The sequence below is a fragment of the Magnolia sinica genome, chromosome 1 (genome assembly GCF_029962835.1).
Source record: "Magnolia sinica isolate HGM2019 chromosome 1, MsV1, whole genome shotgun sequence".
NCBI classification, from domain to species: domain Eukaryota; kingdom Viridiplantae; phylum Streptophyta; class Magnoliopsida; order Magnoliales; family Magnoliaceae; genus Magnolia; species Magnolia sinica.
The window spans coordinates 40,434,897-40,462,784 of record NC_080573.1 but is presented as its reverse complement, the minus strand read 5'-3'; the positions used below and the strand labels follow the sequence as shown (position 1 = coordinate 40,462,784).

Below are 27,888 nucleotides of genomic sequence, written 5' to 3'. Positions count from 1 at the left end.
TGGTGGGTGTCATTATCACTGCAGCTTCCTTTGGTGTGGTCCACTGGAGATTTGGACCTACCTCAGTTTTAGGGTATACCTTAAAATGTTCAGAGACAAGTGATGAACAGTGTGGATAAAACACTTACATCATGGTGGGACCCATAAAGCCCTGCCCGAACGGATTACTGTCTGGGCGGGGGTAGGATGCAATCCATGTTCTTGCGCGGTGTGGCCTCGTTGAATGCGAAATCAGATTGCCTACCAAGTTACTCATTAAACTCTTATCTTGCCGAGTAAACTATGTTAGGCCCACCGTGAATGCATTTGGTTTATCAACGTTGTCCATCTGTTTTCCAGATCATTTTAAGTTTGATCTAAAAATTGAAGCATATCCAAAGCTCAACTGGATCATACCATTGGAAACATTGGAAGTATTGATTTTAACTGTTGAAACATTTATAAGCCCCAATCATGTTTATTTGTCATCTACCGTGATCATAGGATCACACAGACATGACATGGATGAAGTGAAAATACAAATTAAATATCATCTTGATTTAAAACTTATGTTATCCTGGGGAACTTTTCAGTGGTAGACATTGAAGTCACACTGTTTCCAGTGGTGTGGTCCACTTGACCTTTGTATGTACTTCATTTTTGGTCTAACACTCTAAAATTATCTGATAAAATGGATGGACGGAGTGCATAAAATGCATGAATGACGGTGGTCCCCACAGCTGGCAGTTTTGTGGTGTGGGCCCACCATGATGTATCTGTTTATTCAAGCCATTCATCCCTTTTCCCAGGAATGAGCACCAAATTTATTTAGATCCAACGCTAAGTGGATCACACTAAATAATAAGCTTGATTGCATCAAATGCAATGGTCACTTGGGTGTGGTACATTTGAGCGTTGGATATGCCTCATTTTTGTGTTCATACGTTAAAATGATTCGAGAAAAGGGATGGACGGCTTGGATAAACAGATACATAACGGTTGGTCCGCCCGCAGAACTGACCGTTCGGGGCTAGAGACGGGCGGGGATAGACGCAATCCACGTCCTCACTGCGCGAGGCGAGGCCGCTTCTTTTTATTTCAAGTACTACTTCGAAACTGGCATTGTAAGCCCTTTCTCTTGCTCTTCTTTCTCTTGCACTCATGGCATGCTTTCATCAGCTAAATCTGAGGCCCTTCAATTCCAGCCCATTCTCTTCCAAATCTGCCCCTTCCCCCAAATGGAGAAAGTTCCGGTGCTCCTCGTCTCTACAAACTTCCAAACGCTCCTACAACATAACGCTGCTTCCCGGCGACGGCATCGGTCCGGAGGTCATATCCGTCGCGAAGGACGTTCTCACCCTCGCCGGCTCTCAACAAGGTACCAAAAACAAAATGCTGTCTTTTCTTCTCTCTTTTCCCCCCTTCTTCTTCTAGGGTCTAGGGTTTTAGAACGTTAGAGTACTGGGACGACTTTCGCGACGGGAGATCCATGAGGCGCTTCGTGGCGCACGTACGGGCGTGGCACACGTGGGAGATCCTGGCTGTCTGAACATTCCCGGGCCCATAAATCAGGCTGGTCAACTGATCGTTGTATGAGAAAACTGGATAGTTCGAAGAGAAGCAATGGTGTGTTTTCAGGGCACACGTGGGGCCCACTTATGGATTTTTGGCCAAAGCGTTTTAGCAGCAGTTCACCGCCTGACGAGTGGCCCGGATCTTGCGGGCATGTGCCAGGTTGGCATGGAATCCATGACACTTCTCGTAGGGCATTAGGGTTTTTGCTATTTTACTGGTCTTGTTTGGGAGCTCTGTAGTCAAATTCTAGGGTTTTAGCTGTTTTTTAAATATTTTTTTGGTGGCTATTGAAGGTAGCCCATAGAACCACCCTAATTGGTGATCCACATATTCCGGTCTGTGGATGGGACAATCCAAACAATTTGAAAATTTGGCTAGTTTTGCTTTAAGTTGTTTGTATTGGAGAGAGCCATCAGATGTTTAGGATAATTTGATTGGCATATGAATTCTGGTTTCTGGCCTGCTCACTATGAGCTCACCTCCTGGATGGTTCACTGCTCATATTTGTCAGAGTCATCAATTCAGGTGGTCTTGCATGCCGCCAAGCTGGCCCCTTTCAAGATTACATGGTGCCCGTCCTGATAATGATATTTTAGCTAGGATGTTTTAGAAGATTGTGCAGGTTGGGCCCGCAAGTTGGTGCTCTCTGACTCTCCTGCGTAGGTTGATCTTAACATTCTGATCCCATACATCTCCTCCATACATTTGGCAGTTGTGTTTGGTGGTCAGAACCATTGATTTGTTTGGTGGCCTTGGAATGAGCCATATTGTGGAAATCAAGGGAATTCAACTGTGGTAGCCTTCCAACAGTTGCCTGAAAATGGGATGGTTAAGACAAAACAGTGTGATGACTCACTTTCTACAGGGAAAAAAAAAACTCACATTGGAAATTTATCTTTCCTTAATGAGCTTGTAAATGCTTGCAGGTATTGAGTTTCGGTTTCAAAAAATGTCTGTTGGAGGGGAAGCGATAGATTCAGCAGGAGTTCCATTGCCAGAAGAAACCCTTTCAGTCGCCAAACAATCAGATGCAGTTCTTCTTGGAGCCATCGGAGGGTAATGTTTCAGTTCCTCTTGTTGTTAATTTTGCTTTGGGAATATGGCCCAATTGATTGTCAAATCTCTTCAGATTGATGAGTTTTTGTTATGTGTTTTTAACTTTTGTCTGGTTTATGAGTAATGCTTATTTGTAAAGTCTGTGCCAAGCAAGGTTTGAAGATCAGTCACAGCGTACTGTATGAACAACACCAAAACCAAGATGTAATTGACTGATATTTCTGTATCATTCATGTCTGAAACCGGTCCGTATCTCCTGATACATTCCTGGTTTGGATGATACTTTAAATCTTGAAACTTTGATGCCAAGGCTCTTAATGTATATACATCTCTACATCCAGATACAGGTAAATCTCCAGCACAAGTTGTGACCCAAAAAGTTGCATGGATGGAATGATCCTGACATTTTTTAGCATCCTTCTTTGTTATTGGGGAGGAGTTTGTTGTTGAACTCGCTTGATTCCCGAATTGTAAGGCTTGAAGAAATGCAAAGGTGGTTGTGTACTGTGTAGAATGGGAGATTTGTTGCACATTGTGATAAACATGTACAAGATGCAGAACATACAGCAGGTGATGCTAACTGTGAACATGTCCTGGCCAAAACTCAGGGCAAGCCTACATATCATTTAGTTTCCATGTGTCTTTTGATTATACACCGTTGGTCATTTTTGTTTGCCCCCATCTTCTCTAATATAGTTCCCACTTGGTGAGTTTATCGGCCTTAGTTTTGAGCGAAGGCATGCACATGTTTGCTATGTTGCCATATGTGTCGCCAATCATGCATCTCTCTCTCTTTTTGCATGAATTGCCTTGGTTTTTCTCAATATTTTACTGTAGACAGCTATTTATATATCTTTAACACTTCAGTTTTATTACTAAAATATTGTTTGTGTGCAAAGGGATTTAATGCATGCATCTTTCACCGTCTAAATATGATTGGCGGGAATCCAAATCAATGAATATTGTGTGATAAATCACTAAAGTTGTGCACACATTTCCTGTTCCATTGCCACTACGGATTCTATTTAACTGTTGTGCATGCTATCATGTGGAGGCCCTCAAATTCCCATTTTACCACAATAGGTTACACTATCATGTGAAGGCCCTACTACACACAATGTTAACCGTGTGATAGAAGTTCAAACCATCACGTGAAGGCCCAAGTGACAAGTGCAGATTCCAATTTTACTATGCTACTGCTATTACTATTGCTACTGCTGCTGCTGCTGCTGCGACGACTTTATTTGTTGTGGTTGTTCTTGGAGCAGCAGTTCATGAATCTTGAGTTGGGTCTTGGCTAGCAGCAAGCTACCTCTTCACAAATCCTAAATTGGGCCTTGCTCACCATGATCACATGGGCCGACTTTGTTTATCGTGGCTGGTTGTGGAGCAGCAGACTGTATCTTCACAAATCTTAAGTTGGGCTTGGTCAACAGCAGGCTGCATCTTCATGAATCCTAACTTGTTCCTTGCTTACATGATCACTTGGTCACCAATAGAGCTGTTGTAGCACTCAACATCGTGGTTTGACTGGGTCCTTAGAAAGTTTTGAGTGGACGGACAGCTGCGTATAACATGTGGAGGTTGAGGTAGATAGTATAAAAAGGTATACTGAGTGGTTGTTGTCTCGCGCAAGTAGTTGGACTACATGCTAGCATCCCTACAAGTTGATTAGTACAGAATTGGATTGAAACTATTCATTCTTCAGAGAACTCTTAATCATATAGCACTTGGGCTGTTGTGAGATGGTTGTAATAACGGGTTGTCCGTTAGTATATAAGTGGATTGAAACCATTAATCTTTCAGAGAATGCCTGATCTTATAGTGCTTGGGCTATTGCGAGATGGTTGCAATACTGGATTGTCATGGGCAAGGTGTTTCATTGCGGTAACGGTGGGCGTAATGTTGTCAAATCGCATATGCAATCGTGAGCGATCGCACAATCGCATGTGGTCATGTTTTTTTTTTATATAAAAATTTTTCAAAAAATTTAAAAGAATCGGAAAAATAGGGAGAAATTAAGAAAAAAATGAATAAAATATTATATGTCATTGGCCCTTGTAATACATTTAATTTAAGTAAAATAAACTAATTACATAATGAATTAAATATTTAGTCATTATTCATCAACAATTCAACATTCTACAATATAGTTAACAAATATCAACATTCAACAGTACAGTCAACAATCAACATCAACACACTTAGTAAACAAAATGAAGAAGTTATTTATTTATTATTTATCTAATCATATACTATATACATTGATCTATTTGCCATTGTGGCATTTGATCACCACCACTATCGTCATCATCACCATCATCATCTGAGTCATCTCCTTCTTCCACATACACTTCTTCTTCTTCTTCCGTTTCTTCATCATCCGTATGTATTAATACTTCATCAATATCCAATGGTGGATCTTCGGCTTGATCATTATCAACGGGTTGACGGCTACTACTTGCCCCCTGGCTCCCCCCATCCTTCGCCTTCGAGTGGTACCTTCTTCAGGTGTCGATTCGTATGCGGCATCTTCAGCTTGCGCCCATGTCAGGTCCTCTCTAGAAATATCGGGTCCTCCGTCTCTGCGAGTTACTCGTTATCTGCATCCAACTCATCTAAGCAGATAAGGTAAAAGAAACTAGACTTTTCTTTCCTAGTTTGGAATCATTCTCGCAATTTTTGATTGTATTGGACGAAAACCAAGTCGTTGAGTTTTTTTTGCTCAAGGCGATTCCTTTTCTTGGTATGAATCTGCATGAAAGAAAGCGCACTTGGCATTAGCTATTTAGGTAATTAATTTAGCTTAGGCCTTACACTAAAAAATTGAAGTTTACAATTACTAAACTTACCACCTCGAATGTGCTCCAATTGCGCTCGCAACCACTAGCAAAACACATGAGTCCAAGAATACTCATAGCCAACTTCTTTAGAGCTATATCCTTTCTGTTTGGGTCCACTCCATAGGCAGCCCACTAGTCGGTTAAGAAAAACGATTTAAGTGGGTTAGAGATACTTTGTAGAAAAACTATTTGTAAGACACTAAGGCTGACATTCATAGTACTACTTACTGGGTAATTTCATTGTTCGATGTCTGATGACGATATCCCTTGAGAATATCCCCTTACTCTTTGTATAAAAGTCCAATAAAGTTGAAATCGTGTCCTGTTATTCTCTATCTGGAATCATTCTTTTCAACACATCAATAAATCCAACCATATGCATAATAAGTGCTTCTGCTGGATCAGTAGAAGTGAATAAATAGGTTGGGTTAAGGATGTAAGCAGCCGAATACAATGAAAATGACATTTGGTTGCCCCATCTTCTATCTATAATATCTATAATTGGCTTGTAATCACGGTCTCTATAGTTAAAATGGTCCATGAACTTATTTTTCGCCCTCTCCATTGCATCATATACATAGCCTATTGTAGGCTTTTGATCCTCATCCACTAATCGCAACACAATGACTAAGGGCTCAGATGCTTTTAGCGCCTTTACCACTTGTGTTCAAAAACTTTGCGAAAGGATTGTTTGTTGAGCCTGTTTCCCTTCAGCCTTCTTCGACCAAGGCCCACTTGTAAAATCGGCCGACACTACAAAGCTTCTAAGTTCTGATTTTTTTGCATGTAATTTTTGTAGCCTTAAAAAGGCTGTAGCAAAACGGGTGACTACTGAACGTAGCAAATTACCCCCAATGTGTTTTCTCATTCGACAGAGAAGAAAAGCGTGTTTGGATTATATGAAAAAACAGTCATGAAAGAGATGCGATAGTGCCCTACGTCAGGAGGAATATTTGGAACAATACGCATATGAAGAAATAAATGTAGTTAATGTAGATAAAGCTAGTCCCACTATCCCTACTTCGACAGGCCGGTCTAGACCAGAAGTACAACCAACGGTCTCGAAAAGAGCCCGAGGGCATGACCCTATGGATAGGTGGTGTAGACCATACCCCGAGGATGTGATCGACCAAAGGAGTTGAGGCAAAGGGCCGTCTCAAACAACTTTAGAGAACCGGTATAAACAAAAAGATAGGAAAACCACAATATTCAATATATTGCCAAGTGGTTTTACCAAACCGGCATTGCTTTCAACGCCATTAAATCGAGAAGCTTCAAAGTAATGGTTGAGGCTATAGGTCAATTCGAACCTGGGCTTAAACCTCCTTCATATCATGAAATGAGGGAGACATGCTTGAAAACCGTAGTTGAATATACATGATCCTTTATAACTGAATATAAGGAATCGTGGAAAATATATGAGTGTTCACTAAAGGCCGATGGATGGACTGATAGATCTGGTCGGTCTTGTTAGTAGGATAGACAACAAACCTACCATATATTGTTGTATAGTTATTTAGGAAATAGATGCTGTAATTAGGGGATATAGATGCTGCTGTAATTAGGAGATATTATGCTGTAATTAGGGGATATAGATGCTGCTGTAATTAGGATATATTATGCGCCTGTAATTAGGGGATAATGTAATTAAGGGATATATTGTTATTAGGGAAAATGATTTCTATATAAGAAAAGGATCATTGGATTGAGGGTCATTGAGCAAATCTGACATGGTATTAGAGCCACTCTCTGCAACCTTGTCTTTGGTCAATTTTCGTGGTTCTAGGCTCTAGTTTTTTGGTTTCTTGGGTGCAGGTTTTGGTTTGCAGTTTTTTTGGTGCATTTCGAGAGATTCTAGTTATGACTAACAACTCCAACTTAGAAGTCTTTCAAGCTCGGTTTACAGGGAAGAATTATGCTGCCTGGGAGTTTCAGTTTCAACTTTTTGTCATGGGAAAGGAGTTGTGGGGATATGTTGATGGGAGTGATCCAGCACCTACCGATCCTACGACGTTGGTTTAATGGAAGGTGAAAGATACTCGTGTGATGACTTGGATTCTTGAGTCTATTGATCCACTGCTTATACTTAATTTAAGGCCGCACAAGACGGCTAAATCGATGTGGGAGTACTTGAAAAAGGTCTATCATCACGATCATTCTGCCTTGCGATTTCAGTTAGAAACTGATCTTGCTGCCTATTCCCAAGGTACACTCTGTTCGGGAATATTTCTGTAGTTTTCAGAATCTTTGGGCTGAGTTTTCCGACATTGTTTATGCCGACGTGTCGGCCGAGTCCCTCTCCGCTGTTCAAGCAGTCTATGAAGTTAGCAAAAGAGACCAGTTTTTAATGAAACTAAGGCCAAAATTCGAGTCTATTTGCTCCAACCTGATGCACAAGGATCCTTCACCATCTCTTGATGTGTGTTTTGGAGCACTTCTTCGAGAGGAACAACGTCTTCTTACTCAATTTTCGCTTTCGCAAGAGAATGCTTTCGCATATGCTGCTCAAGGCAATGGGAGGGTTCGAGATATGCGTATAGTTCAGTGCTATAGTTGCAAAGATTATGGGCATATTGCTGCCCATTGTGCTAAAAAGTTCTGCAGTTACTGTAAACAGAAGGGGCACATCATCAAAAAATGCCCAACACGTCCTCAAAACCGACCCGTGAATGCTTATCATGCTACTGCTACTGGCCACACTTCGGATGGGGTAACTAGCACTCAAAATCTCGCTCCAGTGTCATCTTCTACTGCTGTTACACCTGCCCTTACACTAGAAATGGTGCAGCAAATGATTGTATTGGCATTTTCCGCTTTAGGGCTGCAAGGTAAGGGTACTATACGTACTATACCCTGTCAATCTTAGCTTGTTAACTCCGCTGCATCCAATCACATGACCAGTTCTCCTGATATGCTTTGCAATGTTCGTAAGTATACTGGTTCTTCTAATATTCAAGTTGTTAATGACCATCGTTTACCGATTACTGGGGTTGGTGATATCGCACCATAACTTACTAATATTTTTGTATCACCTGGGCTTTCTATGAGTCTTATCTCGGTTGGACAATTAGTGGATGATAATTATAATGTTCAGTTTTCTCGTGATGGTTGTCATGTGCAGGATCCGGTGTCGGGGAGGACAATAGCGAAGGGGCCTAAAGTTGGGAGACTGTTTCCATTATACTTTTCCATTCCTAGTATCATTTTTTTGGCTTGTACTCATGCTGATAATACAAGTGCTATTCAGATTGTTACCAATCCCATCTATCATGAGCGTACCAAACATATCGAGGTGGACTGTCATTCTATTCGAGAAGTTGTTGATACTCGGGTTATCTCTCTTCCACATGTCTCAAGCGACCTTCAGATAGTGGACGTCTTCACCAAAGTTATGACACGACTACGTCATCAATTTCTTGTTGGCAAATTGATGCTTCTTGATCGACCAACATCAATTTGAGGGGGGATGTTAGTAGGATAGACAACAAACCTACCATATATTGTTGTATAGTTATTTAGAAAATAGATGTTGTAATTAGGGAATATAGATGCTGCTGTAATTAGGAGATATTATGCTGTAATTAGGTGATACTGTAATTAAGGGATATATTGTAATTAGGGAAAATGATTTCTATATAAGAAAAGGACCACTCGATTGAGGGTCATTGAGCAAATCTGACAGGTCTCTCATTAACTTTTTGGTGAATTGTTCAGGTGGGATAATGTTTTTAAAGTCCGTGGATGCATCGGGCCATTCACACATAGGAGAATACTTGTTTAGCTTCTTAGATAATGTAGTTGAGGAAATAGGTAAGGAATATGTTATACAAGTAATTACAGACAACACGACGTAGTATGTAATGGTCGGTCGCCTTCTTACGAAGAAGATGCGTCGTTTATTTTGGACCCCCTGTGCTGCCCATTGTGTTGATCTTATGTTAGAAGGTATAAGTAGGTTATTTATAAAAGTAATTGCAAGGGTTATAAGAATTACGGTCTTTATGTACAAACACGCCCTTCTTCTCGGTCGAATGAGAAAACACATTGGGGGTAACTTGCTACGTCTAGCAGTCACCCGTTTCGCTACAACCTTTTTAACATTACAAAAATTATATGTAAAAAAAAATCCTTTCGCAAAATTTTTGGATACAAGTGGTAAAGGCGCTAAAAGCTTCCGAGCCCTTGGTCACTATGTTGCGATTGGTGGACGGGGATCAGAAGCCTGCAATGGGCTACATATATGATGCAATGGAGAGGGTGAAAAATAAGATCATGGACCATTTTAACTATAGAGACCGTGATTACAAGCTAATTATAGATATTATAGATAGAAGATGGGGCAACCAAATGTCATTTCCATTATATTCGGTTGCTTACATTTTTAACCCAACCTATTTATTCACTTCTGCTGATCCGGCAGAAGCACTTACTATGCATATGGTTGAATTTATTGATGTGTTGGAAAGAACGATTCCAGATAGAGAAGAACAGGACAAGATCTCAACTTTGCTGGACTTCTATACAAAGAGTGAGGGGATATTTCAAGGGATATCGTCATCAGACATCGGACAATGAAATTACCCAGTAAGTAGTACCATGAATGTCAGTCTTAGTGTCTTACAAATAGTTTTTCTACAAAATGTCTCTAACCTACTTAAACTGTTTTTCTCAGCTGACTGGTGGGCTGTCTATGGAGTGGACCTGAACAGAAAGGATCCAGTTCTAAAGAAGTTGGCTATGAGGATTCTTGGACTCACTTGTTCTGCTAGTGGTTGCGAGCGCAATTGGAGCACGTTCAAGGTGGTAAGTTTAGTGATTGTAAAATTCAATTTTTTAGTGTAAGGCCTAAGTTAAATTAATTACCTAAATAGCTAATGCCAAATGCTCTTTCTTTCATGGAGATTCATACCAAGAAAAGGAATCGCCTTGAGCAAAAAAAGCTCAATGACTTGGTTTTCGTCCAATACAATCAAAAAATTGCAATAACAATTCTAAACTAGGAAAGAAAAGCCTATTTTCTTTAACCCTATTTGCTTAATGAGTTGGATGCAGATAACGAGTGGCTCGTAGATACGGAGGACCCGGTATTTGCTGGAGAGGACTTGAAATGGGCATAAGTTGAAGATGCCGCATACAGATCGACACCTGGAGAAGGTACCACTTGAAGGCGAAGGATGGGGAGAGCCGAGGGGTGAGTAGTAGTTGTCAACCTGTTGAAGACATTGAGGAGATGGAAGAAGGATGAGATGTTAATGATCAAGCTGAATATCCACCATTGGATGTTGATGAAGTATTAGCACATACAGATGATGAAGAAACGGAAGAAGATGTGTATGTGGAAGAAGGAGATGACTCGGATGACGGTGGTGGTGGACCTGGTGGTGATCAAATGCCACAATGGGAAATAGATCAATGTATATAGTATATGATTAGATGAATAATAAATAAATAACTTCTTTATTTTGTTTACTATGTGTGTTGATGTTGATTGTTCATTGTACTGTTGAATGTTGATATTTGTTAACTATGTTATAAAATGTTGAATTGTTGATGAATGATGACTTAATATTTAATTCATTATGTAATTGATTTTATTTTACTTAAATTAAATGTATTGCAAGGGCCAAGGGCATATAATATGTTATTCATTTTTTTTCTTAATTTCTCCCTATTTTTCTGATTTTTTTTTTTTAATTTTTATTTTTGAAAATAAAAAAAATGCAACTACATATGCGCACAAGCATATGCAATCACATAAGATCGCATATGCGATTTGACAACATTGCATACATCATATATTCGATCACATATTATCGCACATGTGGCATATGCGATCGCATATGTGCAGTAATCACATATGCCACTGTCATATATGTGATTTCTGCACATGTGTGTGCATATGCGATCACTGTCATATATGTGATTTCTGCACATGTGTGTGCATATGCGATCGCATATGCAAATGTGTGATCACACATGACAACACTGGGTGGGCGTAACGGTCCCCACCGTTTCTGATACGAATACGCCCCATATCGACTGATACGGGGTTTGTAACGGTCGATTTTTTATTTTTTTTTTGGTCGGAAAAATCTAGAAATATATCCATTAAATCCAGAATATTCTAAATATTCCAAATATGCATTCATTTTATAATTTTGAACATGTTTATGGTGGTGTAATGGTCTACTCTTTGGTGAGAAGTTGTATCGGACGGTATTTTTCAATGTGACCTAACCTCGCATGCCATTTTATGGTACAAATTCATTTGACATAGTAGATAACACAAGAAGTGTATCATCACTATTTACGTGTAAAATAAATAAATCTGAAATTAAATTTCTCCATGCAAAGATGGGGTTATCGACTCTTATAGAAAATCGTCTCGGAAAAACGAATATCAAAACCATCAACTAACAACATAGAAATAAAAATTAAATTCCTACGTATGCCCGATGCAAAAAAAAAAAAAAAAGTATCACAGAATTATTATCCGCCCTACGTGCATAAGGTTAATGGGCCCTGGCCTTAATGTTGGGCCCTCAATTTAAGAGAATGTGAATAACTATTTTCAACATTATGTTGTTGTCCATTTATTTTTCATGAAGTGGCCTACAATCTTCTCTAAATGTTGGGGAAAAAAAGATATCACAATCCTTATAAAATGAGCCCAAAAAATAAGCACGCCCTTTTCGATTCTTTTTTTTTTTTTTAAAATTAATTAATTTATTTATTTTTAATCCAGGCCAAAGATTGTCTTTCTTCTCTCTCTCTTTTGCCTCGTATTCTCCCTCACTTGTAGGACCTAAGTTTTATATTTGGGCTATGCTATGAATGCAAAACCCACCGCAACAGACCCAAAACACAAGTCATGCCCACTAGGCCAACATTCATGCCCGTAACCCAGACCCATTTTCTTCACAATCTTCTTTCTCTTGGGTTTGAAGGAACCAATCTGAAAGGACAGCCATGGCTGCAATTTCTTCTTGAACCGAGGGGAAAATCAATCCGTTCTTCTAGGGTTCTAAGAAAACCCATTAGATAGGGTAGCCATCCGGGCATGGATGCCGCTGCCGCGGCTGCTCTAGGAGGTGGCGCCAGCCATGACAATGGCTATTGCCACGGATGGAAGCACACTGAAGGAATTGAGAGAGAAACAAACAATAGAAGTGAGTTTTGCGATGGAGGGAGATGTGTGGCCCGGGAGGTAGTTGCTGCCATTGCTTGCAGGGGTGATGAGCATGGCTGTTGACGCTGTTTGTGGCGGTGTTGCCTGCCACCACAGAGAGAGAGAGAGAGAGAGAGAGAGAGAGAGGTGGGTGGGTGCCGATTGCTACTATTGCCACTGACTGGCCATGGCCACCGCCTCAAGTGGTAGCCATTACTTCTTCTTCAATGTGCGGCTGGCCGGCAGCGACGGCTGGCCAATGCGGCAGTGGCTCCCGTTTTCTCCTTTCCTCTAATCATCAACCTCTCTAATATTCAATTTCAAATTCTCTATCTTTAAATTTAGGATATTAATCCAAAATCCCTAAATTAAAAAAAAAAAAACCCTCATTTTCTCCCTCATCAAGCATTTATATGTACATTTCAATATTACTCTCATTTTTATTAATCCTTGTTTCCCTGATTCGCTGGATATTATAATTCCATTCAAACGTGTAAAAACAAAAAAAAATGATGATTGATATGTTTGAATAAAATAAAAGCTTTGACAGAAAAAGGATAAAATCTTACATGTAATAAGAAAGGCCTACTGACCTCAATATGATTCGTTCAGCTTAAATCAGAGATATGTCGTTAAGTTGTTCCGATACCACTGAAAGTCGGCCTAGAAGAATGGGCCCACAGGATCCAACGGTATACAAGATATGGGACCACAAGAGCCAATGATGAATGGCGCAGGTCCAACGGTCCGCCTAACCACTATAGGAGTAGATGGGTTTGATCACCCCTCTGATTCTCTGGTAAGGATGGCCTTGGATTACGATCTACGACTTAACTCATTTAAGGAACGGGTCAGATGGACACAAACTCACTGACCTTTTCTTCTCTTGTGGATGTCTCTCAGATTCTTAATTACTTGATCTCATCGAAGGGTATTTCCCTATATTTATAGAATGAAGGATCGAGAGATAAATAATGAGTTTGGATGGGATAAGGTCTATACCCATCTAATCCAACCTCTTCCGCATCTCTCCCTCATCCAATAAACAAATTTCAAAATCTCTTGGAATTTCAAAGTCCGAAACAGTCTCGAAAGAGAGAAGAAGTGGGAAAGATATGTGGGACCCACCCACTAGTGGGCCCAACAGGCCCATGTCCAACAATTCGGGTCCTAAAATAATTGTACATGAGGCATGTATTAATTCAAAATTAATCAATTAGATTATGGACCATTGTTGCTAAATCACAATCTCAAAATCAGATTGTTTGAATGATTTTAATCATTAATTTATGGACATTTATTTTTTTGGAATAGGACCATTTGATATTTGCATCACTGTCCAATAAATGTCTACCAATCCATTAGTGGGATAAGTGCCAATATATTTGGATAAATTTGAGGCTAATTTTGGGCAACGAGTGGTTTGCCAAATTCGCCTCGAATCGGCAGAGCATTGTATGTCCGAATTTAATTTCAATTTTTTCTTAAGATTTATTGGGAGATGATATCAAATTGTTACTTGTTAGATATAAAAATTACATGATAGGAATGGGACACAAAATTACAAGTCTTTGGAGTTTGTACGTTGAAATGAAATGTACACGAGTTACAATGTATGTAATACACCAATATTGTAAATAATAGTAAAACCTGCAAATGGGACATGTTTTGGTAGTACATTCATTGTAATAGATTTATCATTGATATTATATAATTAAAAAATTAAACATAGAGGTTTCCAGTCAATCCTAGGTCGCCAGGTTCATAAATTCATCAGACATCTCGATACAACATTCTCAGCAAAGAGTGGATTGTTACGCCATCGTAAACATGTTCAAAACAAAAAATAAATGCACATTTGGAATATTTACATTTTTCTGAAATTTCTGGATATTTTTCCAGAAATTTTTTACCATAAAAAAATACAATGATATGGGGGGTGTATTGGCATATTACACGAGTTAGAATGTATGTACATTGAAATAATACAATGATATGGGAGTTTGTTCGTTGAAATGAAATGTACACGAGTTACAGTGTATGTAATACACCAATATTGTAAATAATAGTAAAACCTGCAAATGTGATATGTTTTGGTAGTACATTCATTGTAATAGATTTATCATTGATATTATATAATTAAACAATTAAATATAGAAGGTTTCTGGTCAATCCTAGGTCGCCAGGTTCATAAATTCATCAGACATCTCGATACAACATTCTCAGCAAAGAGTGGATTGTTATGCTATCATAAACATGTTCAAAACAAAAAATAAATGCACATTTGGAATATTTACATTTTTCTGAATTTTCTGGATATTTTTCCAGAAAATTTTGACAAAAAAATAAAATAAAAATACAATGATATGGGGGTGTATTGGCCATTACGCTGATTCTCTATATCAGTAACGGTGGTAACCGATTAACCGTTGCAGTTACTGTTATTGATACAAAACACCTTGGAGAGATCCCACCGCTTGTAATGTGAGCCCCATCACTGCAAAATGATCTAGACTGTCTAATGGTGGGCCATACACGACATCCGATCTAAATCATTGATCCATTTTGTGTTTGCATAGGAGCAAAAATGGGAACTTTCCTCCTTTACAAAATCAGGGCAAAAGTGTCATTTCATACGGTCGACAGTCTCTTTAATGGTCAACTCTGATGGAAGTTAACCCCAAGGTATTTTATGATTGTTTGTAGAAGAAGGGAAGGGTTTATTTGACAATAATGAAAAGGAAGGGGGTTATTTTGTGTATAGCAAAAAGTAAGGGTGGTATATGTCAAAGACTCTTTTATTTATTTTACTCATGTAATTACACATGTACTACACAATTTATGATGATGATGATGATGGGGAGACATCTAATACACCATATGGTATATAATGTATGAAATGGTTTCAGATGCAGCAAGATATGGTGTGCGTGCGTGTGTGTGCCCAATTATGTTTTAATTCCCGGGTTTTTTAATTTGTAAAAGTGAGGGCTGGTTTACTAATCTGGACCATAGGTCTGTTTTGTCCTCTGGGAGTAAATCATGTTGATCTCCCAAGTTGGAACATTTCTGGCTACAATCTTGGCCCCTTCAGTTGGAGGCGGATCACTTCTGTATCTCTTGGGCCATTTATTTGCAGGACACAAATTGAAGGTTTAGGATTGTTCTCTAGTTGATTTATGTGGCATGGTCCATCCCTGGTGGCATGAAACAGACAAATGGTTGTTCAACAATGGGCCCCACTTGTACAGACTTTTGACCAGAGCATACTGCACATATCCTAAACTAGTTTATTGACAGGATGTCTACTCTAATTTTGCATATTTGTTTGTTTTACTCTTGACATTTCTCTCATGTGAATAATAGTACTTCTTCAGGTATAAATGGGATAACAATCCGCCTCAATTGAAACCTGAAACTGGATTGCTTCAGCTTCGGAAGGGTCTTGGCGTCTTTGCGAATCTGAGGCCAGCGACTGTGCTACCACAAGTACTGTATGACAGACACTAAGAAAATCTTCTTTATTTGCTATAATTAGATTTGATTTAATTGTGTTACATTTGTAATTCAGTAGCTAGATTCTTAAATCAGTTTTTCTGTGGGGAATTATATGACACATGGCCCTATCTTTCCATATATCATCATCATCATCATGAATGCCTTATCTCGACTGAATGGGGTCAGCTTTGCACGCGCACACACCTCAAAAAAAAAAAAAAAAAAACAAGGACGTGTGCAAACACACAGGTTTCAGTTAGACAAGTGACGCGCGCGCACACACACACACACACACACACACACCTGGATTTTCAGTTCTGACAAGTGAATCCCATCATTCAGTAATCCAGCTCATTTGCCTGTTGCTTTGTACACAATCTTAGCCTTCTAATTCCTTATTTTCCAAAAGTATAATCTTCAGCAGTGCATGTGTCTCTATGAATAGAGCAAATAGTCCCAGAATGGGAGGCAGCTAATGGAATCACTCATGGCCAATATGTAGATGGTTAAGAAGAGAGAACAACAATGGTCCAGACTCACACTCAAAAAATTCCCAATGCTGGTCTCTAGAATCTTATGATCTGGAAATTTTGGGGCATGGTCCATCTATGGTGGGATGTAACAAGCCAGTGTCCCGAATTATTGAATCATGGGCGTCTGCTTGTCAGAATTGAAACCTGTGGAAAATGCAAGTGCCATATTATATGATTCTCTTTTTTGTCTGGTTTTCTTCATTGGTTTGAAGAAAGATCGACTTTTTATACCATCTTGAACTTCTTGGCTTAGAACCTAGTTGTCAAATTGGCTGATTGGAGTTTGTACTCAGAATCCTAAACAGTTTGTGATCAGCTATTTAAGGCTATGTTTTGGTACAAAATTAAATTTATAATCTTTTGAAGGAAAATCAAATTTATAATCAATCTAATAAAGTGGAAATCAAGGTTAAGAAAAATCATTTGCTGTTGTCTGATGAAGTATGTTTTTTCGTCTTTTGTAAACCATGGTTCAAAATATTGTTTAATGCATCATATTGTTTTATGAATTCTGCACACTACACTCCTGGTATTATATGATACCTTCCGATACTATTGGCCTTGTTATGATATCAAATGAGACAGAAATTAGCTGGGGAGGAATGCATTGATTATACATTCCAATCCCATGTGTTTCTATCGGAATGTATTGACAATATGGACCAATCAAGAAATACTTCTCAATATATTCCAGACTCCAGTTTCGTGATATGCATGTGAATGATACTATAAAAAAAAATAAAAATGTGCGTATCGTATTGCCAGATCAATTTATCGATGATTCCCCAGCATGGTAAGGTGCATTCCAATACTCTGAACCTTGTTTATAACTTTTGTATTTATTAACCATCATCATAGCCTTGTCTGGCTATTGGGGTAAGCTATACAAATCCTATTCTGCAAATAGACTTTAAAAAAGAAGTTAAAAAGCATAGTTACACAAATAGACTTTTGAGTTGTCAATTTAAAAAAATTCAGAAAAAAATGCGAAAAGTAATCTTAAAACATCTGAGAAAAAATAGGATGATTAGAACCTTATTCAACATGGTATCGAAATCATTTCCGAACTTCTTTAGAGAGATGAGCAATCAAAGGCAGCACCATGTGATTGATGATTTAGATCAATAATTGGACCATTTTTGGGCAGTTAAGGAAAGACTTGATCAATAATCTTGATTGATGATTTATGTTGGGCAGTTAAGGAACAACGGGTTCACAGGGTGCGTGTAGCTGCAATGAGGATGTTGAGATGGATGAGTGCAAAGATGTGGAGGGATAGAATTGGAGATGAATGCATTCGAGGAAAGTTAGGAGTAGCACCAATAGGTAATAAGATGAGTGAGTGGATTTAGATCGGTGATCATGTCGAAGGCTCTGAAAGGGCAAAGGGAAGGCCAAAAAGGATGTGGGTGGAGCTTGATGACCTATGGTTTAATTGAAGTTATGGCCCTCGATAGAGTGGAATGACAGAGAAGGATTCATGTAGCTGACCCCAAGTAGTCGCAGATACGGCTTAGACGATGATGATGAAACATACCATTTCTAGTATAAGAAACATTGGCAGCCTATTTCCCTAGCCAATCAATGGACAGTTGGATCATCCAATCAAAGTGGGTTTTGAGAAGATGGGCAATCGCAGGTGGACCCACATAACTGATGGCGAGATTAATGATTGGGGCTTTTCTTGTATCACCAGGTGGCTCGCCTTGTGCAACTGTCAAATTTTCACACATTTAACATAGTAGCATGTGTGTGGACAGCATGGCTCCACATGCATGTGGCTAACATTGTCGATAAATTCTAGTTTTATGTGTGCCTATAAGTTGTATAATGATTTGCAAGTAAATGTACACAGATCAATTCAATTACTGACATAGAGTAATAAGTCAGCCAAAAAATAGAATAAAATAAAAATAAAATAACTGTGGTTTCAGCTTAAGAATGTAGTTTTAGGTTAGTGAAATAGAACAACTGTGATTCCTGGAACTATAACTTCTAGTAAGTCATAGTTTCAGGACTTCAACCAATTTCAGGAACTATGGATTCTAATACCAAAGTGCTTCTAAGTGCATCTTTTGTTTCTTCTTTTTTTTTTTTCTTTTTTTTTTTTGCTTTACAACTATACCTATCTTCTACTCTTTTTTCTTTTTTTCTTCTTCTTCTAATTTAGAAGATATGACCAATGAGATGTTGATGACGATAGTTGATTCAGTCAGAACTTCTTTAGTTTCCTTTTTAATAAATTCAAGGTTGCTAAAGCTTAGATCAAGAATCTATAAAATAGTTGAACTTGTCATTATCATTGTCTAAGCCTGTGCAATATGAATGCCCTTGAATTGGTTAAAGTTTGAACATTTAGTTAAATGTAGTCCTTCCTGTTGCTGTTGTATGATTTAGTGACTATCGTTTCTAATCACCTTCCCAGTTGGTTGATGCTTCCACTTTGAAAAAAGAGGTTGCGGAAGGGGTTGACCTCATTGTTGTAAGAGAGCTTACTGGAGGTGAAGTTATCTACATCTTGGCAACACTGATGCAAATGATCATTTCTGATGCTATTTTATTGATTAACACCAGGATTACAAGAAAAACTGTTGCTTGAATTCTCATTTTCTATTTTGACAGGAATTTACTTTGGAAAGCCGAGGGGTTTTGGAACAAATGAAAAGGGTGAGGACATTGGTTTCAACACAGAGGTCTATTCTACTTCTGAGGTAATATAGGCTTCTCCAGTGCAACTTTCCCATGCTCAATGTTTTCACTTTAAAAGGTTTGATAAATTTACTGTTTACTTTAATTCTTTTTGTTTGGGAACTAAACTCTGGACCTTTTTGCTTCCTTGATGTCTCTGTGAGATAGAAATCAAATATCAGGAAATGAATTATCAGGTCCTGATATATCCATTCCGTTAAAGTGGGGAGTGGGGACCATGGTTTGCTTGACCATTAATTTGATGGGCCCCGCTGTGCATGGGAGATGGCCCAAAAATCTTCCAGATTGTAATATCCTAACATTTCAATCAGTGGCCTACAAATTGACAGAAAATAAATAAATAAAATATGGCGGCAAGCTGGAGAAAGGTGAAAAGTTGGATGTCCAGGAATTTCTGATTAGGAAGATTTTGGGGCATCTACCACCCAAGTGGGGTTGATCAGATCACCAATGTGGACAATGGAACCATGGGCTCTACTTTTATGGAGTGGGTTAATCAAGAGACAGTTCATGTCTGTATGCATCAAGATCTTATGGTTCCACATCATGTGAATTGTTTATCTGTAGTGCATTCCTGATGGTAGTTGACCACCACCTGCATTCAACATTGTTTAACAAAACCACTCAGCAACTGTGCATAAATTAGAAATTTCTGCAATAACCCTAGCATGCCTAGGAAAACATTCAATAAAACAGAATATTTGAGGCCCATGGATTCAAGACATTCTTCTGTTTCTTTTCTTTAAGCTTTCAACTTATGACCCAAAGCGCATGAGGCAACAACCTGCAGGTAGGGGTGCACACGGGTCGGTTTGGTCCGGTTCTAGGGTGAAACCGGAACCAAATCGTTCCTAATGGTTCTACGATTTTCGGAACCAGAACCGGACCGTTGGCACCCTAGAACCGAACCGGAACCGGACCGTGAAAAATGGTTCGGTTCCACGGTTCTGGGCTTTTACTAATATACACCAGTTTTGATTTCTGAAAAGTGGAGCATGCATGGCGTGACATGAATTGGAGATACAAACTACATGCATGTGTTAGCACCTTTTGTTTAGTCCGCCACTTTTTTAAGTGGCTTTAAGCCAACAAAGATAGAGTACGGTGTCAGGGTTCTTAAGAGAAAATGTAGGATCCTTGACTTGAGGGTTTGAACAATATACAATCGTTTTTTTATTTTGAAAAGTAAGGCCCATGTTTCAGAAGTTTAGATCACTCCTTGAAAATGTCCTCGACATGACAAAAGAGAATACAACAACAGCCCATGTTCAACTGAAAATTTCCAAAATTAGCGCCTGAAACCTTCCGAACTTTTGGATGTTTTTGGCACATAGTCCATGCATGGTGGAATGCAAGAGATCAGTGGTCTGGATTACTGATCCATTTGGGCGCCATTTGTCAGAACTGAAAACCCATATATACTAAGCAAAGCCTAAAGTTAAGGATCCTATAATTCTTCATTAGAATAATCTTCTCAAGTGTGACAACAAGAAAGATGCAGCATAGGTGAAAAACAGATCGGTTCCATGGTTTGGGCCACAGTTCAGATCAATGGTTCGGTTCATGGTTCGGTTTGGTTCTACATGGCCCTAAATCAGAACCGAACCGCGTCCAACGGTTCTTGGAAAATTGGAACTGGAACCGGAACCGGTGTAGGCTAGAACTGGACTAAACCGGACCGTTGGATCGGTTTCGATCCGGTTCCACGGTTCTACCGGTTCGATGTGCACCCCTACCTGCAGGTGTCTCCCAGTCTATTAGATGAGGCCCACATTTGATGTCACCAAATGGCCCAATTGCATGGGGCAAAATTGGGAGGGGTGCAGAAAGTGCAATTTTTAAGTGTCCTAAAAATTCACTCGCAGAATTGTCTTAGGCAGCATTTAGGTGTACTTGCAAAGTCATGGTTGGCTGGATTCCAAAGTCATCTTTAGCGTGTCGGGTGTTTAGGGGCAGTGTGGAAGCACAACATGCTCTAAGCAAGCTAGCATTTTCCAACTTTGTCCATTTCTTTAAATTATTGAAGTTGGGACTTTTGTTTTCCAAAGTCGTAGAACAGAAAGCTTATAATCTTGGAAGTGCAAGAGTGATGGAGATATCTCACGCACATTCACGCACCCCCTCCCTACGCACGTACGCAAGGAGGAGGGCCTCCTAGTTAGAGGGCTGCGTTTTGGTTCGTTGGAGTAGACCCGATAGTCATGTGAATTCCATCATGGGTTCTCATGATCGTGGCCCACTATTCCAATTAATTTAGTACTTTGGGTTTTGCTTATTATTGTTATTGTTATTAGGAGTATCATGGACGGTTTAGATTGCTTTGATTAGTTGTTATTTTTTATTACTTTGTCGCCAAGTAATAGGTTGCGCACATGGCGCGAGTTTTGGAGTATAAGGTTTTATTATAAATAGGCACCCCTTGTAGTCTTTTTTATTTAATGAAGATTAATAAAATTGCTATGTTTTTCTGCTCCTCTAAATTTCTGAGTTGTGGAGATTCAATTGGGTGCGAAACCCTCCATTCCTTGAATGATTGACTATTGTGGTGCGAAACCACACCTATCCCGATTCGCCCCACCTTCTTCCATTCATATTTCCATTCTCCTACAATCATCTACGCTTCAAATTCATCCTCTATTACAGCCGTTTTTCTCTCTAAAGCAGATTTCCAGAATCTGGCCCTGCAAGAGGGTTGAAACTTCGGCAGAGCACCACACACAAACCGTGCATCGGATCGAGCTAAAATTTGGGGGTTTTGGAGTCCACCCCTGGCCGACCAGGGCCAAGCTGGCCTTTTTCTGAATAGTGGGCCCCACACACATGCGGCCGAGATCACACGCACGTGCGTCTGAGCCATTGCTGCTGTCCACATGTGCAGTACTTCTCTGGTTCGTCTCTCTCCTCTCTTTCACTCCTCTTTCACCCAAAATCTTTAAACTAACCCTAAATTATTCAAATCCCCAATTTTATGCCCTTTCTTCAACCTTAGGGTTCCCCGAATTGAAATTTCTGAATCCCTTGGATTGGGGAATTATTTTTGTGCATGTTTAGATGAATTTACCCTCATTTGAATCTTGTTTGGTATATAGTTTTGATTGATCCGGCCTTAGCATGTGTAGGCCTGGATCCGCATAAGATTCCCCTTGATTGAGTGTTTGAACTTTTGTGTGGGATGTGGAATTTTGTGTAATTGTTTTTGAACTAATGAGATCTAAAGCTTGAAAATCTTGCAGATCATGCTTGAATTTCATGTCCTACATCAAAGAGATCCCCACACTACAGCTCAATGCAACATAGTATGTGGATTTTTTCTGGCACAATGATCTGGGAAAAAAAAAACCTACTCGAAGCTGGCTCCAATAGGCATTTCTTTGGCTCAATTGCCAATATAAACACTCCAAGCACTTTTAAACAATTCTTGACTATCTAAATTTCTTGGTCTTGAAGTTTCTTTTGAATCTTTGGTTTCACATTGCCTCACCCCCCAAGACTTTGTAATAATCCTTTATCTTCATGAATGTGGGGGTTAGCAAACATAATCTATGAAATCTTTTGCAAGCAAAGAATGAAGAATCCCTTGCTCAATTACCCTCCTAAAATACGATCCTTTAGCAATTCCCTCCAAGAATTTCATCCTTTCTTCAAGGGCATTACCACACCCTCCGAGATGCCTTTGAACTTGGAAATTGCCTTATAAATATGGGAACACCTTCCTCAAGGACACCATCCAGAATCATCCGCCCTCCATTACACCATTCTAGTAGTGAAATGTGCGATGCATGCATACATATGCAGAAAGATATTCAAAATGACCAATGTAGAAAGTTGTGCAAGATCCAAGTTGATTAATAGGTGGCCCCCACCACCCAAAATCTGGATGATCCAATGTTGCAACAATGGCATGAAAGAGGAGTGCTTAAGGCATTCATTTGGGGCCATTGGTCTAACCCTCACTTAAGATTTGTGCCATTCATAGGTGGAACCCACTGTTAACATGTGTTAGCCCAAATATCAAACAAGGTCACCTATCAGGAGTGCACCAATGACATCCATGTATGATGTTGTCATTTGGGCCCATGTAGTTCAAATACCTTCCCTCAAGTAGTCCACTGGATAACCTAAAAAATACTTTATGCATCCGACATGGTGGAGATTATATGATAGAAACAGAAGAACTTAAAATGGTAGGGCCATCTTTCCACAATGTATATGGCCATGGTTTTAAAAAAAAAAAAATTGTCTGAAACCGCTATTTATATCCGTGCATGTGGTAGGTTGAATTATCCATTTGGTCTACTGAGCCCTGTATATGTTTTAAAAGTTGAATCTATTAGACAATCATATACATAGCATTTCTTCAATTTATTCCATTGAATATTGACTGTTAACATCTCCCCATAATGGACTTGTTCATGGCCGAAGCACCACCACCATTTGGAGGTAAAGCCCAGTTCTTTTCAATAGTTCTTCCTATATCAGTTCCCCCTTCCATGTTTGGGTTTTCACGCCTCCTCCCAGTTCATTAAATGTAATTCCCCAGGCCAATTATGTACATGCTATATAGCAAGGATGAAGCAATTGTGGATCATTGTTTTATTCATTGCGAGATCGTCCGATGGCATTCTTTTTTAATCTTTTTTTGTCGAGGGCGTTTCTAATTATTTGGCTAGGAGTGGTACTTTAAGGGAAGGCAGATCATAGATATTTGTAACTGATCATATATAATTTTGGGGAGGATTGTGATGATGAAGGTATCATTCTTCTTTTCTCAGGGCCACTCGACTTTGATGATACAGGCTGTCAAATGGGTATCATAGATATTTGTAATTAATCATATATCATTTTGGGGAGGATTGTGATGATGAAGGCAGAATCATTCTTGTTTTCTCAGTGCCACTCGACTTTGATGATTCAGGCTGTCAAATGGGTACCCGGACCGGTGGGTACCTGATGGACCCGACCCAATTTTGATGGGTATGGGTCCCATTTCTTAGAACCATTAATAAATTGGGTCTGGTTTGGGTTTTACCTTTTTTTTTTATCCAGTTAAACATCGAGTCTGGTTGGGTTTGGGTTTGGGTCGGGTCCAGTTAGTTTTAACTGTAAAATTATGTGTATTATATATCTATTGATGATTCTAACAAAAGAATGAGTTTTCTTAAGCCATACACCAGTAAGACAGCCTGTTTACACATTATGCATGTGTTAAAGTGGCACATGTGTGTGCGATCTAATGCATCCATCAAGTGGGCTGGGACCCAATCATGTAAATGCTCTTATTTGGCCTGAACCCAACTCAGAACCTAGATCTAAAGAGGTGAGCTAAATGTGAAGACCCTTCTCTACAGCCTTGCCTTTAGTCTTTATCCAGGATTCCAGGGTTTTAAATTACCCTTGGCCTTTATCCACGGTTTTAAATATCAATAACTTGGTATCACCCGAGTCATATAACTTTCATTCCAAAATGAAACGAGTCAACAAACTACAATGGAATTAGAATGGTTGAGGCAAGGCAAGCGATAAAAAATTTGGTCCTCAGGCCGAGTCAAGACTCCAAAACCACTATATAAATCCCTGCCTTGATCGGACCTGATGCTCTGGTAGGCCTAGACAAAATCCTAAGGTTCCTCGAATAATCCTAGAGAATATCTCCTGTGTGAGATTGTCCTCGGATCCTCTAAAGGTCAAACTTCTAAGCTCTTGTCTGATGAATATGTTTGCCGTTGTTCCCTTGTCACTTGAATGCCATTCTAAGTCTGCTGCTTTTAGCCCCATAAGATCTTTTCGAACAAGCCCAACTACTAAGCACGTGGTTGCCATGTGCCACCTAGTGAGTCTTATTTATCTTCTTTTTTTTCTTTTTCTTTTTATTTTTATTTTTTATTTTTCTACTTTGAAGAGAACACAAATTATAATATTAAAGGCTTAAAAGAGGGAGACAAAGTTCCCAATACAAGGAAAGCAGTGTGAAACCCCAGGCTTAAAAGAGGGAGACAAAGTTCCCAATACAAGGAAAACAGTGTGAAACCCCAAAATTGGAAAGATCAGCGGCCATGGAAATTCTTTGATCGATGGCTTGTGTAAATGAACTGTTTAGCGTTGCCATCACTACACAGATTTCCTGAAAACTAGAAAATAAAGACCAATGCATGGGAGCTTTCCCTTTCGCTGAACTGACTTCCACGTATATACACTTGTGTTTCAATGCTATAGAACAATCCTATTAGGTGTAGGAAGGGCAACTTACAAAGGGGTTTAAGTGCACCTCATTGATACTATAATTTCATATATTTATACACATTCGTGGAGCTATAAACATCGTACACATATTTAAGATTTCCAAAGGAAGAGGCATGCTCCCAAAACTTTTTTACTGACATAGTTGAATGCTTGATATCTTTTTTGTATTGTTCCTTATGCTAGTTTTGTTTGTTGTTATGCATGGATCTTCTTCTTCTTTTCAAGCCTCACGAGTTGGCTTTTTCATAAATCCCTAATTCACGTGGTACATGTAATTCAGATTGATCGCATTGCTCGCATCGGTTTTGAGACAGCTCGAAAACGACGTGGAAAGCTATGCTCTGTTGATAAAGCAAATGTATTAGAGGTACCATTCTTTACCTAGAAAATTGCTTTTGCTTATTTGCTCAAAAACGATGTGGAAAACTATGCTCTGTTGATAAAGTAAATGTATTAGAGGTACCATTCTTTACCTAGAAAATTGCTTTTGCTTATTTGCTTGTATGCTTTTATTTCTGAGGAGCAATCTAGTCAGGTGTTCCTGACTTGACTTGGTCTTGCCATCACCAACATATATGTGGTTGCGCCATTGGGTGATCTTTGTGGGGATTTTCGACATGCTGTGGAAAACAATAGTTTTTCAAACCCCAATTTTTGTTTTTATTACCCTGTCAATCCACGTTCAAATATTCTCAGATTTTGAAAAAAAGGAAAAACAATTCCTACAGCCAATGTTGTCAATATCGTTATCGTACCGCAAATCATACTAGGGTTTGTATTGTATAAAAAGGGATTCAAATCATAGAGTCATATGATTCATATAAAAAGGGATTCAAGGTTGGGATTCATATCGTTTTGCTTAAGATTCGACCAAAATCGTATATCGTATGTCGTAAATCATAGGATTTTGACAACATTGCCTACAACTATGATTTACCCAATTAATGCTATGATTTACCTGATTAATGTCACTGACAAACCGTCAATTTGTCAATGTCGTCCTTAAACTAGGTGCCTCCTTGATTTATCCCAAACGAAGGAAGAGACAAGAGCCACATGTCAGCCCTTGTAGGGCCAGGGGAAACGCTAGGGCTGTCCACACAAGTGGACCCCACACGGGTGGAATGTGTGATGACTGAGGAAGGAGAGATGAGAGTCACTCTCTCTCTATGCGGGTGATGTCCAATGGGGGTATGTCCAAGGTTTTCTCTCTCGCTAATCTCTATTGCCTTCCCTTTGGGATAGAAGATATTTATAAGGAGAAATTAGGGTTTTAGGAAGACACTAGTTACAGTACTCTACCACCCTACAATATTCCATATGCCCCACTACATCGAAAGTCCGTGATCCTAACTTATCCCATGTACCCAAATTGATCCAATTCTTCCATTGCCAAGACCATCCATCATTGATCCGATACCCATGCATATTAAGTGGTGGATCACATCAAATCTAAGCCATCAGATCATCATCAAGTGCGATCAAATCATTTAAATGGTTAAAACAAAATTTTAATGGTTGAAACCACTAGTAAAGCCTTTTGAAAATCTTTTGACTGCCAGGCCAAGTGGAAAAACTACTTGACCTTCATTTATCTCCAAGATCTAAGCCATTAGTTCATAAGAAACCAGTGGATCCCTTGTTGGCCCATGTGGGTTTCTATGGACCTTGTTGAATGTGCCCAACCACAACCACTTTTGTTGGCCACTTGATTACCTCATAAGGCGAACCAAAGCACATGTAATCAAGACCTTGATTCTTTACACATCCTTAAATCTAAGGATCAATTGAAGGTAATACATACTCAAGTCAATCATTGTCCAAGCATGATGGGTCTCTCGGTTTAGAGACTTGACCTCGATCCACCAATGCTAGTGCCTAACAAGTCCAATCCATGAACCAATATTCACAATGCACTCATGCTCATATTTGGGTCAGGGCAACGACACATCGACTTGTTGTCATGCCCGTTGGTGGAGACTTTCCATCCTGACTCGTCATCAATTCCTTCACACAGGATGACCACATACAAATTAACAAACACATGTTTGTCCTATAACCAGTATTTTCAGTAACGTAGGTAGCGTAGCGCTCCAAAAAACACTACGTAGCGTATATCCCCTGTAGCGCACGCAACAGGGGTCGTAGCGTACGCTACGGAAGCATAGCGTGTATCGTAGGTAGCGTGCGCTACCTGTTTTGATTTTTATTTATTTATTTATTTTTGTTTTTACATTGCTGTAAATGGTGGTGAACTCACACCACAGCAGTAACTTAAGTTCAAAAA

At 39.3% G+C, this 27,888-nt stretch overlaps 1 protein-coding gene across 5 annotated transcripts in view; it reads left to right on the top strand.

The window, feature by feature from the left end:
• Window positions 1-930: 930 nt before the first annotated feature.
• LOC131246596 (3-isopropylmalate dehydrogenase 2, chloroplastic-like) overlaps window positions 931-27,888 on the top strand; it is a 50,259-nt gene continuing 23,301 nt past the window's right edge. For 3 of the 5 annotated variants that reach the window (XM_058246875.1, XM_058246886.1, XM_058246865.1), the window contains exons 1-7: window positions 931-1,081; window positions 1,159-1,357; window positions 2,481-2,610; window positions 15,999-16,110; window positions 19,078-19,153; window positions 19,275-19,363; window positions 25,882-25,968. In XM_058246875.1, coding sequence (XP_058102858.1) covers window positions 947-1,081; window positions 1,159-1,357; window positions 2,481-2,610; window positions 15,999-16,110; window positions 19,078-19,153; window positions 19,275-19,363; window positions 25,882-25,968 — 828 coding nt within the window. In that variant the 5' untranslated portion in view covers window positions 931-946. Of the gene's footprint in view, window positions 1,104-1,158; window positions 1,358-1,475; window positions 1,714-2,480; window positions 2,611-15,998; window positions 16,111-19,077; window positions 19,154-19,274; window positions 19,364-25,881; window positions 25,969-27,888 lie in introns of those variants that run through there. The other 2 variants (XM_058246904.1, XM_058246896.1) reach the window with 2 other exon arrangements.